This window comes from Zingiber officinale, chromosome 2A, assembly GCF_018446385.1.
Source record: "Zingiber officinale cultivar Zhangliang chromosome 2A, Zo_v1.1, whole genome shotgun sequence".
In the NCBI taxonomy this organism is placed as follows: Eukaryota; Viridiplantae; Streptophyta; class Magnoliopsida; order Zingiberales; family Zingiberaceae; genus Zingiber; species Zingiber officinale.
In genome coordinates, this window is record NC_055988.1 from 176,932,646 (window position 1) to 176,951,100 (window position 18,455).

Below are 18,455 nucleotides of genomic sequence, written 5' to 3' on the forward strand. Positions count from 1 at the left end.
TCCTCTCCTAGCAAAATACCCAGCCGTATTTGTTCGACCGGCAGAACTTCGTTGCCCGTGAACCCATAGAGGGAGGTCGTCATGGGCAGCAGTTCGGCCCGATCTATTTGTAGTTGGTCGAAGGCCTTCTTGAACATGATGTTGACTGAGCTTCCTGTGTCAACAAATACGTGGTGAACAGTATAATTTGCTATTACCGCTTTGATGAGGAGAGCGTCGTCATGGGGCACTTCAACTCCTTCCAAGTCTCCAGGCCCAAAGCTGATTTCCGGTCCGTTCGCCCGCTCTAGGCTGCAACCGACCGTATGGATTTGGAGTTGCCGGACGCTCGCCTTTCTTGCTCGATTAGAGTCGCCTCCGGTTGGCCCACCGGCTATTATGTTGATTTCTCCTCGGGAAGCGTTGTTTCTATATTCTTCTTCCCGAGCAGATGATCTCGGCTGATCCCTAGACATTCGAGGTTGTTTTCGCCTTGGAGTATGCTGCCGCTCGGGAGTCTGTCCTGGTCGTCTGGCGGCTCTTGTCCGATCGGCTTCCCAAGGCTTCTTACTCCTGTCGACTGATGGTGATCGTCGACGCTCTACTTTGAGGCACGGGATGAGCTATCAAGGGGAGACTTCGAATATCTCTGGTGTTGTGTGTGTCTGTTCGGTGGAATGAACAGAACATGGACGTCCATCTTTTCTTAGGCTTGGGCCGCTCGGCTGCTACTTGTTGCACATGGGATCTTGCATGGGGGGAACGGACTACTTCGGCCCTCGGTCCTCTTAGCGGCTGATGAGAGGTGTGAGGTTTCCGCTCGGCATGTGGAGGTCGTTCGGCTAGAATTTCCTTTTTTCGGGCCGCTTGGGCTTCCTCCACGTTGATGTACTCGTTGGCCCAATGTAGCATATGGTCGTAGTCTCGGGGCGGCTTCCAAATGAGTGATCGGAAGAAATCTCCATCCACGAGGCCTTGTGTGAATGCGTTCATCATTGTCTCTGAGGTGGCCGTTGGGATGTCCATGGCCACCTGATTGAACCGCTGGATATAGGCCCTAAGCGGCTCTCCTGACTCTTGTTTGATGGCGAACAAGCTCACGCTTGTTTTCTGGTAGCGCCGACTGCTGGCGAAGTGGTGGAGGAAGACCGTTCGGAAATTTTTGAAGCTGGTGATAGATCCGTCCGGCAGCCTCCGAAACCACCGTTGAGCCGATCCCGAGAGAGTGGTAAGAAAAACTCGACACTTTACCCCATCGGTATATTGATGAAGGGTAGCAGTGTTATCGAATTTACCCAAATGATCGTCAGGATCCGTGGTCCCGTTGTATTCGCCAATCGTCGGAGGCACATAATGCTTGGTCAGAGGGTCTTGTAGAATAGCCTCTGAAAATTGGCGGTTGATCTGCTCGAGCGATGAATCCGCTCGGGGGGCTTTTCCTTTTCTGTCATCTCGTCTCGGCCTTTCATCCGAAGATGATCCCCGATCTCTATTAGCTGTTGCGGCTTCAAGCGTGCAGAATAGGGCCCGATGGAATGCTACAGTGGCCTGAGGTGCTTCCGCTCGGCCACCAGACGCTGACGTTGCTTGCTGCTCCGGTCGCTCGGCTGCTGCTTTCTGTTTTTGCTCCACAAGCTTGGCGGCCCTCAACTCAACCAAAGCGTCGAGTTCCTCCGAGGAAAGCATCACCGTGTGTTGTCGTCCAGCCTCGTCCATTGTTTCCGCTCGGATGCAGGAGCGTTCCCACAGACGGCGCCAAATTTGATCCTGTCCGAATGCTGAATCAATGGACGCCGGGCACGTGGCGCTCTCCACTCGCTGGTGAGGATCTCCGATCGTCCGCAAGGTCCGCCGGTGAACCTGCACCAAAGTCGGGCCGGGAAGGGGTTCCCGGCGACGACCCTCTGACGCTCAAGTCAGGCAAGCAAATAGTGAAATAAGTAGCTTCGAAGGTCTTGAACGCGTACCTCCGACGAAGTATGAGGCTCATTATATAGAATGGTGGAAGAGTTCCTGTACGTCCACCGAGGCACGTACATGTCCGCAACCCATACCTCGGCATGTGTCTGTCAGAGAGCTTACCTGACGCCATACTGCTACAGTCCCCTCGTGCCTTCGATGGGACAACAAGACATCCCGCTGCCAGACTTGGAGTATGACCTAGCCATATGACTTGACAGTTGTCATAAAGTGTTCACCTTTCTTTACTGATCACAATTAAGGGCGTCCGACCGGCTGGGAGGGGAGTCCGTCCGGCCGTATCACGATTCGGGGCGTCCGACCGGCTAGGCTGGGCGTCCGACCGGCTAGGCTGGGCGTCCGACCGGCTAGGCTGGGCGTCCGACCGGCCTGCCGCTCAGCTCCGAGATGTTATTTCAACTGAGCGTCAAAACCTTAATTCCTGCCAGGACCCCTTTTACTGTTGGATGCTCGTCGGTTGGCCGATCGATCTATCATTTTCTTCCGAGTCCGGTCGGCTGACCCTTCTCCGGTGGACCCCCTGGCCCTTTGATCTCCACGTGGCGTTAACTTCTCGTAATGGGGTCCCCTGCTTTGACCACCGGATCAATCTCCAAGACCGCCAACTGGAGCCTTCCTTTTTTCAAGATTTTGCGCAAAGCCACCAAGTTTCATTGGGACGAAGAATGTGACCGGGCCTTTGAAGATCTGAAGACATATTTGAATTCTCTCCCGATATTGGCCAAGCCATCTGCTGGTGAACCACTTTGTATTTATTTATCCTCAACTGAGCAGGCAATCGGCTCGTCCCTAGTGAGGGCGAGCGGAGAGGAGCCGGTGTATTTTCTTAGTCATATTTTAAAAGATGCTGAATCTCGTTACACCGGACTCGAAAAACTGGCTTTGGCTCTGGTCCTCGTCGCTCGGCGCCTTCGCCCATACTTTCTAGTGCATACCATCATCGTCAAAACCAACAGCCCGCTCGGGCGTGTATTGCTGAATCCAGAAGCATTCGGGAGGCTCATCAAATGGACGACGGAGTTAAGTGAATTTGACATCCAGTACCAGCCCCGCTCGGCCATCAAAGCGCAGGCCTTGGCGGATTTTGTGACTGAGGTGCAGAATGCAGAGCCAGAAGCTATGTGGAAAATATTTGTGGACGGATCATCCACTCAGCTCGGAAGCGGGATCGGAATACTGTTGCTCTCCCCTCAAGAAGAAAAGATGCAGTTATCCGTCCGGCTGGATTATAAAGCTACAAACAATGAAGCAGAATATGAGGCCCTCATAGCCGGCTTACAGGCAGCACATCATGTGGGAGCCGGTCAGATAACGCTTCATTCAGATTCATAGTTGGCCGCTCAGCAACTCTCTGGCACCTTCGAAATCAACAGTGCTCGGCTCAAGCTCTATGCTAAAGCTTTTGAGAAGCTTAAAGCCAATTTTAGAGAAGTCATTATCCAGAAAATACCCAGAGCAGAAAATCAAGCGGTTGATGAGTTAGCCAAACTCGCGAGCTCAATAACGCCGATTGCCATTCAACAGCCAATCGAACAAGTATTGTTGGTGGCTCATGTCGACCGTATGGAAGGTCTGACGTTTCCGAGCGACTGGAGGACACCCATCACGGAGTTTCTGCGCTCAGGTGCTACGCCTTCCGATTGGGATGAAGCCCAACTACTAAGGAGGAGAGCCGGTCGGTTCACACTCATCGGCGATCAGCTCTACAAGAAGGCTTTCTCACGCCCGCTGTTGAAATGCGTGAACTTAGAGGACTCAGCTTACATCCTCCAGGAAGTGCATCAAGGATCATGTGGAGGACATCCGGGCGGATGATCACTGGCTAAAAAGATATTGCTGGCCGGATATTTCTAACCGACCCTACAGACAGACGCCGCTCGGACAGTCGCGACGTGTCTTTCTTGCCAGAAGTATCATAACTTCTCTCACCGACCAGCGGAAGAAATGAAAGCGGCTACCGTATCCTGTCCGTTCGACCAATGGGGAATGGATATCATCGGTCCATTTCCTATGGCGACCGGGCAGCGGAAATTTCTGCTAGTGGCGGTAGATTATTTTTCCAAGTGGGTGGAGGCCGAGCCGCTAGCCAAGATCACCGAACAGATGGTCAAAAAGTTCATCTGGCAAAACATCATCTGTCGGTTCGGCATCCCCCGTCGACTCATTTCCGATAATGGGCGGCAATTCACTGGGAAGTTGCTCGAAGACTGGTGTCGAAGCTATGGTATCGAGCAACATTTCACGTCCGTGGCCTATCCCCAAAGTAACGGTCAAGCTGAAGTAGTCAATAGGGAAATTCTTCGCATCCCGAGGGCTCGGCTCGATCATGTGGGTGGAAGCTGGGTAGACGAAGTGCCAGGAGTCTTATGGGCCATCCGAACGACCCCCAAAGAAGGAACTGGCGTCACCCCTTTTCATCTCGTATATGGCGGCGAGGCGGTCATCCCGGTCGAAGTCGGCATCGAATACGCTCGGATCCAAAATTATGATGAAGACAATGCCGAGCGGAGGAACATGGAGCTGGATTTGGTGGATGAGGAGCGAGCCAAAGCTTCCGTCCGGCTAATGGCGTACCGGCAACGGATGAAGCAAAACTACAACAGGCGTGTAATCCCCAGATCATTCCAGGTCGGCGATCTTGTCTGGAAGAAAGTCAAGCCGGTCGGTGACGTCGGGAAGTTGGAGGCTCCTTGGGCAGGCCCCTTCAAGGTCATCGAAAAGCTCCGCTCGGGCGCATATTATTTGGAGGATGAAGACGGGCGGCAGCTGGATCGACCGTGGAGCGCGAATCATCTTCAGCCTTATCGAGCGGGGTGAAAGGTGCACGAATGTAAATTATTTTTGTGCATATGTTAGTCGCCCATGTCCTTGTAATGTAGGAAGCAAAATTAATTCAAATGATGGCCAATGGATCCGCCGATCGGCAATGTCAAAATTAGCCTTAAAGGTCGTCGAGCTCCAACGTTAAATATCGAGAGACGAGCCGAAGTCTATAAACGTTCGAGCGGAAGACTGTCGAGCTCCGACGTTAAATATCGAGAGACGAGCCGGTGTCTATAAACGTCCGAGCGGAAGACCGTCGAGCTCCAACGTTAAATATCGAGAGACGAGCCGGCGTCTATAAACGTCCAAGCGGAAGACCGTCGAGCTCCGACGTTAAATATCGAGAGACGAGCCGGCGTCTATAAACGTCCAAGCGGAAGACCGTCGAGCTCCGACGTTAAATATCGAGAGACGAGCCGGCGTCTATAAACGTCCGAGCGGAAGACCGTCGAGCTCCGACGTTAAATATTGAGAGACGAGCCGGCGTCTATAAACGTCCAAGCGGAAGACCGTCGAGCTCCGACGTTAAATATCGAGAGACGAGCCGGCGTCTATAAACGTCCGAGCGGATAGCCATCCACATGATACATTCCAGCGGTAAGAGCCGACCGACGACAGCCTAGTCGTTAAGACCAACATACGGCTGAGCGGCTCGCTTATCAAAAGTATACGGAAAACCTCTTTGAGGTAAGGCACAAAGCAAAAGTTGGTTAATGAGAATTAAGGAGGTTAGCATGTAAACGAGGGGCGTTCGTGCGCTGACCGGCTGCTCAATCGCATGATGAAAGACGCTATTAAAGACAATCGACTTGAGTCTGACAGAGCGTGGTGCCGAGCGGAGGAGTTTTAAAGAACACTTTAGATATGACGAGGGAAAAATTTCTTGCCAAAACAAAAGTTGAAGGAACGGAAAAGATTATCTATTAAGCACTGGGCGAACCAAAAAAAAAGTTACAGCAAAAATAAGTTTGGCCGAACGGCGGGGATACAAAAAAGTTCATAAAAAACACTCCTCACGCTTCAAAATCAAAAAGAGCGTCAGGGATGGCGCCCATCACGGTCGCGAGGTCCTCGGGGGGGATGGTCGGCTCGGCGGGCAGGTGGCCTTTGGTCTTCAAGTAATCCACCGCCGCCTTGATCGCCTCTTCAAAAGTGAGGGATATCTTGTTAGTGAACTTCTCTCCGAAATCTTCCAAGCGGAGAAACGCCTTCCTCACTTCGTCAGAGCGAGCCGACTCCCCCTCCTGATACTCTTTGAGCGCTGCGTGGGCAGCGTCGCTGGCAGCCTGGAGATCCTTCAAGTCTCCGTCAAATCTTCGAAGATCGGCCGAGCGGCTCTCCTTCTCGGTGGTCAGGAGGGCATCCAAATCTTTGATGCGTTGCTCCAGCCCTCTGATTTCCACCTTCATTCGGTCCATGTCTTCGATGGCCTTGCGCTTCCGAGAGGTCGCCGTCTTGACCTCTTTATCTCGCTGCTTGATCACGGCTTCAAGCCGAGCGACCTCGCTCTCCAGATCGGAAGCTCGTTTCCGTTCGGCTTCCAGCAATCGTTTGGCCTTCTCCAGAGCGGCTGTCGATTGCCTGTTATCTCCCGCGGCTTTAAGTTTTTTCAACTCATCCTCCAGTTCGGCCAATCGATTGCTAATGGCAATCTGCTCCACCCAGTTCTGCGAACAAACGTGAACAAGTTAGAAACTTAGTTAAAAAAAAAAAAAAGAAGAAGAAGCGTACCCCGGTGGCCTGTTGTAGGTTGCTGTCGCCGAGCTGCCCAGGAGTCATTGCAGCTATTCAACGCCGAGCATCCTCCCAGGCTCTGGCGAGAGGGTCCGTCAAGGTGATTTGCTGCTCGGGGACCACTGGCCAATCAGCAGCAGTCATATATTCCTCCGAAGGGAGGCGCAGGACGGTTTTAATTAAATTGGGGCCGCTCGGCTCGCTCTGAGAAGCAGCGGCCTTACCGGATGGCCCACCGGTGGAAGAGGAAGGGAGTTCGCCCAACCGCCTGATACGGCGCAAAGTCCTTGGAGGGCTGGACGGCGGCACCTCAGAGCTTGCCCTCGGAGAGCCACGCGGGGTCGGGGTACTCTCTAGAGAGATTGTCCCGGATAACATAGGAGCATCAGCGCCCCGCTCGGGCTGTGGCTCATCAAGGGGAGTCGATGCAGATGCCGACTCTGGTCGTCGGCGCTTCCGAGTGAGTAGCGGAATATCGTCGGCCGAACGTCCCTCTACCTCGGCTTGGGTAGAAGGCTCTATGCCGCCCCCTACCTCGTCGTGGGAGGCAGGAGCTGCTAAGGCTTCGGGGGCGTCCTGAGTCCCCTCCCCTCCGTCACTGGCCAGAGCAGCTGGAGCAAGGCCCCGCTCGGCAACCTCTTTGTTCTTCGCCGCCTCAATCTGGGCGGCTTTTAGTTTGAGCTTCTCGGTCGCCTTAGCGCGCCACATAACTTCAGCTGCAGAAACAAAGGTTAAATCAGTTAGAACAAAAGAAAAAGGAGGGATGAGAATCGCTTACTCATGCTGCAGGGCAGATCGACCGGGGTAGAAGACAAGCCGAATATGTGCATTACTCCCGGAAGGAGCAGCTTGTCAATATGATAACGCTGACCCACCAGCCGCTCGGTCGCATGAAGGTAGGCCGCATCGCCTCTAAATTTGCCGAGCTCTGGTTGTGCTGGCATCGCCGTCTGCCACTTAGTACGGAAGGCTGGCGGCTCGGGAAAATACACATAGAAAAAGTGCTCCTTCCAATGTTTGTTGGAGCTCGGCATATTATCAAAGAGAACAAAACCTATCCTAGACTGGAAAATAAAAGTGCCCCACTCGGCTTGCTTGGGATAAAAGAAGTAGTGGAAAATCTTAGGGTCGAGGGGGATGTCGTTTAGTTTAAAGAGAACTATCACTCCGCTCAGCAGCCTAATGGAGTTGGGGACTACCTGGCCAAGCGGAATGCGAAAATAATTGCAGACTTGTAAGAAGAACTTGTGGGGTGGAAAATGCAGCCTGGCCAAAAATTGGTCTCGAAAGAAAAGAACGGTGTCGGGCGGCGGTTCATGGGGTCGGTCGGTGGGGGTAGCTATTATGATGTGGTGGTCGAGCGGCAAATTATAAGTTCGAGTGAGGCGCAAGGCGTCCTCCTCGTCGAACCGACTTTCCATGGTCGAATACCAAAGACCAGGAGCACCGCCGGTCAGCTGTGAGGTACTGGTCATGGTATAAGGCCAGGAATGGACGCGGGATGGAAGGAAGGAGAAATAAAACTAGGAAAGAATGCAGGACGATAAAAGAAATAGCTAATAGAGAGAAGAAAGGAGAAGCAGCAAGGAAAAGGAAGCCTTACGGGCAAGGGAGATGATCGGAAGAAACTGAGGGTCGTCGGAGAGCCGGAACGCAAGGTCGCCGGAGAAGAAAGGAGCAGCGAGACGTCGGGAGGAGATGAGGCCGAGATGCGGCGGAGAGCGGAAATCCGAGCTTTATAAGGGCGGCCGCTATCAATCTCAGCCGTCCGATCCAGGTTGTCGATAACGAGGTCATCATCCAGCCGTCCATTTCAAACGGCGGCTGTCCCATCGGATGTGACGCCACCGCTATACCCTGACAAGAGAGAGGCAGCCACGTGTCAGCAAGTTACGGGTTAACGCACGTGGTTGGCAGAAGCTTCGGCATAAATTCCAAGGCACGGGCGAGATATAGCCGGTCGGCTGCGCATCCATTAGCCCATCCGAGCGGACTAAGGTATCAGTCGTCACTCGATCCGATCGGCAGTCCAGTCAGTCGGACTTCGCCTCCTTCGACTAGACTTGAGGGGAAGGCAAGTGATCCGGTGGTCAAGGCAGGGGACCCCATTGCGAGAAGTCAACGCCACGTGAAGATCAAAGGGCCGGGGGGTCCACCGGAGAAGGGTCAGCCGACCGGACTCGGAAGAAAAGGATAGACCGATCGGACAACCGATGAGCATCCAACAGTAAAAGGTGTCCTGACAGGGGTCGGGGTTCCGACGCTCAGTTGAAACAATATCTAAGAGCCGAGCGAAAGGCCTAAGAGAAGGTGGCATACTGCTAACAGTCCCTACAAAGCACCCTACTAGAAAGATCCCCAGCATATCAATGTTAGTGGCAGGCCGGTCGGACGCCCAGTCCAGCCGGTCGGACGCCCCGAATTGTGATCCGGCCGGACGGACTCCCCGTCCAGCCGGTCGGGCGCCCCGAATTGTGATCAGTAAAGAAAGGTGAACACTTTATGACAGCTGTCAAGTCGTATGGCTAGGCCATACTCCCAGTCTGACAACGGGATGTCCTGTTGTCCCATCGAAGGCGCGATGGGACTGTAGCAGTATGGCGTCAGGTAATCTTTCTGACAGACACATGCCGAGGTATGGGTTGCGGACATGTATGTGCCTCGGTGGACGTACAGGAACTCTTTCACCATTCTATATAACGAGCCTCATACTTCGCCGGAGGTACGCGTTCAACACCTTCGGAGCCACTTATTTCACTGTTTGCTTGCCTGATTTGAGCGTCGGAGGGTCGTCGCCGGGAACCCTTTCCCGGCCTGACTTTGGTGTAGGTTCACCGGCGGTTAGTGAGGGCGATCGGAGATCCTCGTCAACAACTGGAGAGCGTCACGTGCCCAGCGTCCATTGATTCAGCATTCAGATATGATCAACTGATATGAAGTAAATATAATGACCATAAACTTTTTCTTTTATTAATAAAATATGATACAAAAGTTTCTTTGTCAATCATCTCATAATTGATTCATAGGGCTAATACTAACACACTTGCACTCGAGTGAGTCACCTATCTGCAAGTTAATATCGATTAGTGGGGGGTGACATGGCCAGCGTGATCCTTCCGATGATCAAATCGACACGGAGCTCAGAAAAAGGATGTCTTCTTCGTCGGGGTCGTCCGGCACCGTCGCGCAAAAGACGCCGGTGTAGTTGCAGACGTGGGGCCCGCACCAGTGGATGGTCAGGTTGGTGGGGGTCTGCGGTGATGACGTGCTTCCATGCCTGAAATGGCACGTAGGCCTTCTCCAGCCGCGGGTTCAATAGGGGGTCCTCGTGGACGAAGTCGTGAGGTGGGTCGTGTTCTAAGGGAGTGACGTGGAGGGGGAGGAAGAGGAGGAGAAAGAATGTGGCAATGGAGAAGAGGGAAGCATAGTCAGGGGTGCTCATTTTGTTAACTCTTTGTGTAATCAAATAGTTACAATCTTTTGTTAGCTATATATAGAGATAAAACTACTAGAAAAGGGATTCACATCTAATAGTTTTATTAAGATTAAATTAATTTCATTAAATTATTATACATCGAATATTTGGTTGTTAAATAGAATAAGAATGCAATAAGGAATAATTTGATATATCTATTTTTTCTACTATACTAGGCAAACTCAATTTATCTTTTTAGATCTACAAATCATGCTTGTTGGTCTACTAGACATGATGGTGTTATACACTACTAGTAGATTTTCCAAGTAATGATTAAGATTTTCGTACATATAAGCAAGACATAGAGTCGCCTTCGCCAACAAACATAGATAAACAAGGGATACTATTCAACAACCAACACTCTACCTTTCACTTGGTACTTTAGAGGGGCCCTTTGTTGAAGCTCCACATGATCTTGCTTTCTTCGTAAATAAATTTGTTTTTCATAAATAATAAGTGAATTTCTCTAGATCAATAGAATTGGATCATATTATTAGACTTTGGAGGTGAATTGGTGTGGCTTAGTTGGTATGACAATCACAAGATAGATGTTTATGGGTAGTCAATCCCTTTCCTTCTTTAGGCATTGGACTATTGTTGCATAAGGTGATGTTGTGAGGGAATCAAGCTAACCTTTTTCTTGCTTTCTAAGGTAAAACCTACAATAAGTCTTTGGGGTTTGTAAGGAGATAATATGTGATATTTCACCCTATCATGCATGTTCTTCTTGATACATCGATCTATCATTCTTATTAGTCTTATCAATTTGAGAATCATGCCAAATTACTAATAAAAAAGACTTCCAAAGTTTCCCTAATAAAAAATCATCTACCACCATTTTCATTTTATTGTAAAAATAACATACTAACTCGAGTAGTTATTTAGTGGAGTATAATATATATTTTAATTTTAAAAATATTTTACAAAAAAATAATGGTATGCATTTGATTTCTTTTTATCCTTCGTTTTTAAGATAAAGTTTAGATAGCTTTATTTAATCGGATTTTTTTTATAAAATAAACCCACAACCCTTTCGGGTTACCCGAAAATGGAAATATTAATATTTGAATGCAATTAGATGATTAGATTTTTTTTTAGAAGATATATATTGTTTAATGTTAAGGGAGTCGAAGAAATTGATGATATAATAAAATATAATTTAATAACTTAATATATACTATTAGTAATGTAGAACTATATAGATTTTTTAATCGGAGGAGTCTTAAATTTCCTTCCTTTTATTTGCCATAAATTGTATTCTAGTCAATTAATAATCGTAAAACATTTTTGTAAAAAGTGTTTAACTTGAAAATTAAGAAAATTAAATATAAACAAATTTATTGAAATATTAAGAGTCTAATGATGCTTATTCAAAATAAATCTAAGGTCTTTAGAGTTATTAAGGACTGCTTAAAAATATTTAACCAACCTATGAATCTAAATATCTAAAAGAAATAAAACACAAATTTATATCTACAATGGAAATAGTTAGAGGGTGAATTATTTTTAAAAGTATGGGTAAAGGAGAGAACTTTGACGATTTTTAAACTTCAAGGGGTATATTTGAAATGGTAAAAAATTTGACGAGGCAAAATGAAAATTTCTCTTAGTTTTCTATGAAATAATCTAACGGTTAACATGACGAACTCTCGTCCACAATAAGTCAATTTCCATGAGTTGCAATGATTCTATTAATATTCTTTAAATTTTATTAAATTGAATGTAGAATATCAAACTATTTGACAGGAATCTGGTTAAAAAGGTCTAATATAATATTCGAAGTGAGAACTGAGAAGACAGAGTCCATGTCTTCGTCCTTAAGTCATGACAAAGAGACTAGCCATATTTAATATTTTATTACAAAACGAATAGACATGGTTAGAACCGTAAATTTAGATTGGATCAATTAAATAAATTAGGTTTAAATTTTATCAAATAATTTAAAAATGGATTAAGGTGGACCGATCATCCTAAGCCCCCACCCTCACAGGTCAATCCGCTATGAACTTGGATTGATCGATCAATTGAGAAAAAAATAAAATTTTCTTTCAAACTTAAAATTAAAATAGAAAATTTAACGGACTGATTTGACACGTTTAATCTGTAATTCGAATTTAAAAAATTTAATCTTTTCTATATATATATATATATATATATATATATATTGATCCTGTTTGGAATCTGAGTTAGACAGATCCCACTTTTCGTATGTGCCCAAGAGAACAAACCTCCACGTGGTGTTGACGGACGAAGGTAACTAAGTCGACGATACTTGAATTTTGTGCGCACTCAGACAAACACACGGAACGTTAGAGGCCAGAAACTAGAAAAAAAATCCCCGTAACAGATCTTCCGACGCTCAAGTCAGGTACTTTTTTCCCAGAAAAAAGGTGTACAAAGGAAAAAAGAACTGTAGAAGACAAGTGCAAAAGTGCGTGTACAAGGGAGAGGACCTCTCTTTTTATATGACACTGCGTACCTCTGGAACCTGCTTACTGTGAGAGAATGTCAGGTATCAAGGATTGTCCACTGGTAGAGGATACGTGGTGCCCTCTTATGGATTGAAAAAAAGTTCTATTCGCATATGACAGCATACCACAGGCATATTCCCTGACAAACAGTTACGATTCCCTGACATTGTTGTCGCTTAGTGCCTTCTGTCCCGCCCGGGTATAGTTATGGGCAGTTCGAGCTGACCGTTAGGGTGTGACGCCTGGCTTGAGTCTTGATGAGGGAGACGAGTTGGGACGAGGGTTCCCTCTTTCACGCTTGGAATATTGAAGGATCGATTGGGAGTTATCTTACTGAAACTGAAAATATCAGATATACATATGCAGATCGGGTTGAAGAAACCAAACCAGTCGAGAAGATCAAGCCTTATTCCAAGCCGAATCTCATATCTCTGGCCTGAGATCCAGATCTGTCAATACTTGACCAGAAGTTATGCAGCTGATAACGTCAAACCCTCTAACTTCTTCTCCTTAATTTCTGATTATCACATCCCCTTAACTTCTGATTATTGATTTTATCGAACTCCATCTTTATGCACCGTATCAATATATATATTTTTAACTTTTAATGGACACATGGATTGACTTGACGAGACCTAAGGCTGTAGTTGGTTTGAAAATTTCCTAATCTGTCAAAATGACGAATCATTTCACATCATTACCAAATGTCTGGCCTGTCATGGATCAGCCCACCCGCTATGGGTTGACCATTTGACCGCGCTAGACATGATTAAGTGCCCACTTATATAAAAAATACACAAAAAAAAACTCAAGACGCTTCGAACTTGCAAGGAAGCCACAAGCTCATTAGGATCTTCAACTCACAAACTAGATGGAAACAGTAGAAGAACTCGATGTAAAAATTTGAATACAAGAAACGAATCCAAATAATTTGAATCTAAGATTCAAATTTTATAACCTCTTTCAACACAAACATTGTTCAACTTGACATGCAATAACCATTTCCAACACTCAAATATATGTACACAACTACACATAAAGCAGCCCCCAGTGCATGATGTGAGGGTAAGAGGCCGAATACATTCCTAAATAACCGGGGTTCAATTTTCATATAAGACACACCTATAACAATTGTACTGCTGGTCAGCAGTTACCACGCTTCATGAATTTATTTAGTGGATGGAATGTGAAGCCAAAAAACCAAAAACCAAAAACAAAAAACAAAGCAATATAGACACAGAATGTTCTTGAGATGTTAAGTGTTTAAATATCTCCAACTGTAGACAATTCTTCTCCATGTTCTTCCCTCATTTCCTGCAATTCCCTTTGCACATCGAAGGATTCGGAGGACATGGAACTGTCATAACTGGACTCAGTGGAGCATGAATTGCATGAAACAATATCACTTCTACTTGTATCATACTTCATAGCCACAAATTCATATAATTTGCCATGATTTGGGATCGACTTCAAGCATGGATTTTGGTTAAGCTGAGAATGAGATTACGGTAAACCAACCCATTAGAAGATGCACCAGCAGTTTCAAAAGTTCTAAAGTAATATAAGGGAAGATATGTTTTCAAGATAAATAACAAATCTATTCTAATTCTTATTGAATATATATTTTCTTCATCAATACTTTGAAACCCAGTGATGTAAGATGCTTGACAAACAATTGTACAAGTGTCAAAAAGCAACGTCAATAAAAGAAACCTGTTGTCTTTCGATATGATTTGTACAAGATATGATTTTAGCACGACAGATAAACAAGGAGGTTATGTCAATGTCGAGCCTACCTCTCTTGATACGAGACAATCAAAGTTGGCTCCATTCTTAGGAGATTGAGCAGCTGCGGCAGCAGCAACAGCCTACTATAAACAAAATTTAAGCAATCGACAATTCAGCCATAAAAAAAAAAAACTAACTGCTCGTAATGTACCTGAATGAAAAGTCCATCCGCCAAATGAACACAGCGAGGATTCCCTAATTCCATCAAGTTTGGGCTGGGCGACATGGGAACTTCCAATGCTTCTGATGTTGTCGAAGAATCAGGTACAGGGGCAACCTATAGACCGTGGAAAGTTAAAACACTTCAAATGAGAAATTATGGAAGATGAATTAAAGTTATCACAATGTTTATAGAGCTAGGATTCCCTAATTCCATTAAGTTTGAACTGGGAGAATTGGTTATTTCCGATGCTTTTGATGAATCAAGTATGATGACAACCTATGGACCGTGGAAAAGTTAACACTTTTCAAATGAGAAATTATTAAAGAGAAATTAAAAAGTCATTACAATGCTTACAGAGGTAGGATTCCCTAATTTCATCAAGTTTGAACTGCGAGAATTAGGTATTTCCGATGCTTTTGATGTTATGGATGAATAAGGTATGGGGGCAACCTATATACATAGACCATGGAAAAGTTTAACAACACTTTTCAAATGAGAAATTATTGAAGACAAACTAAAACATCATTACAAGCTCATTGGAATATACATTTCCCCTCCAGCTTAACTGTAGACTTGTTATTTCTTATATAAACAAGTACAAATGATCCATAATATTGATAAACATATACACCAAACAGACTTCCTGAACATTTTGATAACTTGTCATGCTGAATTTGTATATGCAAGCAAAATGTTAGCATGCAGCACTGTGATCAGTACCCAATATTTAGCATTGTTAGGAATAAATGAGGGAAAAGGAAATCAGAAAATTTAAACATTGTTAGAGTTAGAGAGTATTATAGTTTTCATAACTAATGAACTTACTCATCACCAAAACCAGTAGGCTGTAATAAAACCAATAGGTTGTGCCAAAACAACCTAGTATCTATGCTTAGAAAATACACGTCTCTTTCCCTTGAACTAGAGTATTGTAGTTTTCATAATTAATAAGCTTACTCATAATCAAAAAAATTAGGTTGTAATAAAACCAGTAGGTTGTGCCAAACTACCTTGTGTCTATGCTTAGAATTTAGAGGGGCAAGATTTATGAAAAGTGAAAATATACGGTTTGATGATCATCAAATGTTCATAATTAGATACAATAAATGGTCAAGCTGATTGATTGAGGAAATTAAACTCCTCGGCTGGCTCCCATCTCAGCGCTGCACCGCCGCCACCTCCCGAGCCACCAGTACACTCAGCAGACGTCTGCGCCCTTCCTCGGCCCACGTCTTAATCCCGACCCACGTTAGCAGCTCCCTCCACCCTGACTGAGCCTGAGCCGTCGCCGTCACCTCCACCCGGACCTACCTCGGGTTATAATAAAATCAGTAGGTTGTGCCAAATCAGTACTTTTGTTAACCCCGACCTCTGTTAGCGTCTCCCTTCACCCAGATTGAGCCGCAGCTGCCGCCGCCGCAGATACCATGGTCTCAGACCAGGACTTTTCTTAAACCCGACCTATGTTAGCGGCTCCCTCCACCCCGACTGAGCCGCCGCCTCCACCCGGATCTACCTCGGGTTGTAATAAACCCTTAACCCCGACCTATGTTAGCGTCTCCTACTCTCCCTCCACCCAGACCGACCCTCCGCCCGAATCTCTGCCATACTGGATCCGATCTGGTTGCCGGAGAAGAGAAGGGCACCGGGGGAACCCAGACCTTTTGTTCCACGCCCACCAGCGTGCATAAACGAAAACGAAACTCCCCTTCCACCGAAAAATGTTTCCGAGGAGACGGCGACTCACCCTTTCCCCGTCGACTTACCCTCAAACCCAAAAAATGAGAGAAGAGGGGAAGGACGATGAAGATCCACAGCACCCAACCGTCGGAGACACTTTCCGTCCACCGGAGTGAAGGAACAGCTCAAAAAAAGAGAAGGGAAAAGAAGGCAAGTCACCTGTTTTTGCTTCGCGTATAAAACGGCGTAAACAGCAGCTGGGGCATTGTGAAAGCTGGAGCGGCGAGGGATGCGGGGAAGAATCTTACGTTTGCTCGTCATCGCCGCCGGATTCACTAAGATTGCGAAGCGGAAGAGCGAATGAAATGAGATGGGACGATCACGATCTCCTATCTCGACGAGGAGGAAATGAGTTAGAAGCGGTGAGGGACAGAGCACTCGAGTGATTGGTTTATAGGGTATTAAGGCGTGAATAGATTAATTAGCAAGTGGCAGATTTGCCGCAAATTACAACGGCCCATCTCACCCGCAACGGTCTCCTCACCGAACACGCAACGTGTGAATAGGGAAGGCAATTTTCCCATTGAGTTTGGAGCCGTGGGGAAAATATGAAATGGGGATAGTGATTTTCGATTTTTTGGAGATGGGACGGATTTGAGATGGGTATGGGAATATTATCTCCATCCTCGAACCTATCCCGAATATTATTATTATTAATATTAATAAATAATAATATGATTTTTTAAAAAAATATTAATAATAGTGTTAATATTAATATTAAAATTTTTGAAAATATTATTAATAATGATATTATTGATATTGATATTAATATTATCATTATTAATTATTATTAAATAATAATAATAATAATATAAATTAAATTTAGAAATGGGGTGGGGATGGGGAATCCCCGAACCCGTGGGTTCGGATTCGGGAAATCCTCGAACCCGAAAAAATGAGAACGAGGCGGGGATGGGAATGGCAAATCCGCCCACGCTCCGCCCCGCCCCATTGCCATCTCTACGTGTGAACGGCAAAGCAGATTTTCGAATAGAATTATTTTTTTTAAAAAAAATGCCCTCTCTTTTGCCCTTTAAAAAAATTTAGATTATTATTTCAGATTATAAATATTTTTTATAATTTTTTTTCTTATCTATTCCTCTGATTATTTCTTTTCCTTTGAAAAAAATATTTAAAAGCATATTAAAGGGAAGAAGAAGAACATAAAGTGTCTCTTATGAAAATTTTACTCAAAAATATTTTTGTGTTCATTTAATGAATATCAAAGGTTTGTCTTTTGGTCTACTTCAATTAATGATGAATTAATCTTTATTAATCCTCTTAAAGGATTAGATTTTAATATATTGAATTAATCATTAACCTAATAACTCAATGAGTCTAACCCATTAATCCAATGAGTTTAATCCGGATTCATTTGAGTCTAATTTGAATTTATTTGGATTAACCCACTAATCTTAAGGTCTATAGTATTCTAGTCAAACTAAAATAAACCTATCTCTAAATTAACATGTTCTTTATCTGTGTGACCTAATAAATTCTCATGACCTTGGCAATGTCTCTAAAATAATATTTTAGATACATAAGTAATGAGTGACATCTAGTAATGCAACATTACTACCCAACTGACGAGAATATCGAAATTTGATCTAACTTTTCTGTTTCTATTATCTTATATAACTTGGTCATTCTATCCTCGATATTTAAATCGATCAATGAGGCATAGATCATGTCATCCTCTTATCAATCTTTACATTTCTTTTATCTCTATGTAAACTCATTTAACTAAAATAACTCAATCTCTCATATTGACTTATTTGATCATGACCATGCATTTTAATAGTTTTACTTAATCAAGGGATCCACAGATATCACTTCCGTCATATGGAAGGTATAGATCTCATCTACATCAATCACATCCCTCCGCATAACTTATTACAAATCAGTGATCGAATTTATAGTCAATCGTGTTACAGATGATGTTTACAGATATCAAATTACACAACTCCTTATGTAGGGAATCATATTGACTTCAGGTCTAAGGACTATTTATACATAGTCACTATGAGAATGTTTATGATATTCATATAACGATTTATTATACATTCTTATAGTGTGTCAATTCAGTACATATTCTCTAATATATACTAATGTGTCAACTTGATATCTTATATCTATGACTTATAAAATTAAGTCATCAATTGACCTACATACTAGTCTCAACGCATTAATATTGTCCTTATATATTAATACTTGACTAGAAATAGTTTAAAAGTAGTGTTCTATATATATTTATAGTCTCCCACTATCAATTCAATCAATTGATATATTGTAGACTAGAACC

General features: G+C 44.9%; 1 protein-coding gene across 3 annotated transcripts; it reads right to left on the reverse strand.

Moving 5' to 3' along the window:
* Positions 1-13,437: 13,437 nt before the first annotated feature.
* On the reverse strand, positions 13,438-16,548 carry LOC122043457. 3 transcript variants are annotated; one of them, XM_042604061.1, is made up of 6 exons: positions 16,313-16,548; positions 14,768-14,863; positions 14,594-14,689; positions 14,402-14,527; positions 14,259-14,330; positions 13,438-13,953 (listed from the first exon to the last, which is right to left on the reverse strand). In XM_042604061.1, exons 1-6 carry the CDS (start codon positions 16,412-16,414, stop codon positions 13,726-13,728), a joined length of 720 nt encoding a protein of 239 aa, XP_042459995.1. In that variant the 5' UTR covers positions 16,415-16,548; the 3' UTR covers positions 13,438-13,725. The 3 variants fall into 3 exon arrangements, with proteins under 3 accessions (XP_042459995.1, XP_042459997.1, XP_042459996.1); XM_042604063.1 differs by lacking the exon at positions 14,594-14,689 and having other exon boundaries at positions 16,313-16,547; XM_042604062.1 differs by lacking the exon at positions 14,594-14,689 and having other exon boundaries at positions 14,759-14,863; positions 16,313-16,547.
* Positions 16,549-18,455: the final 1,907 nt, after the last annotated feature.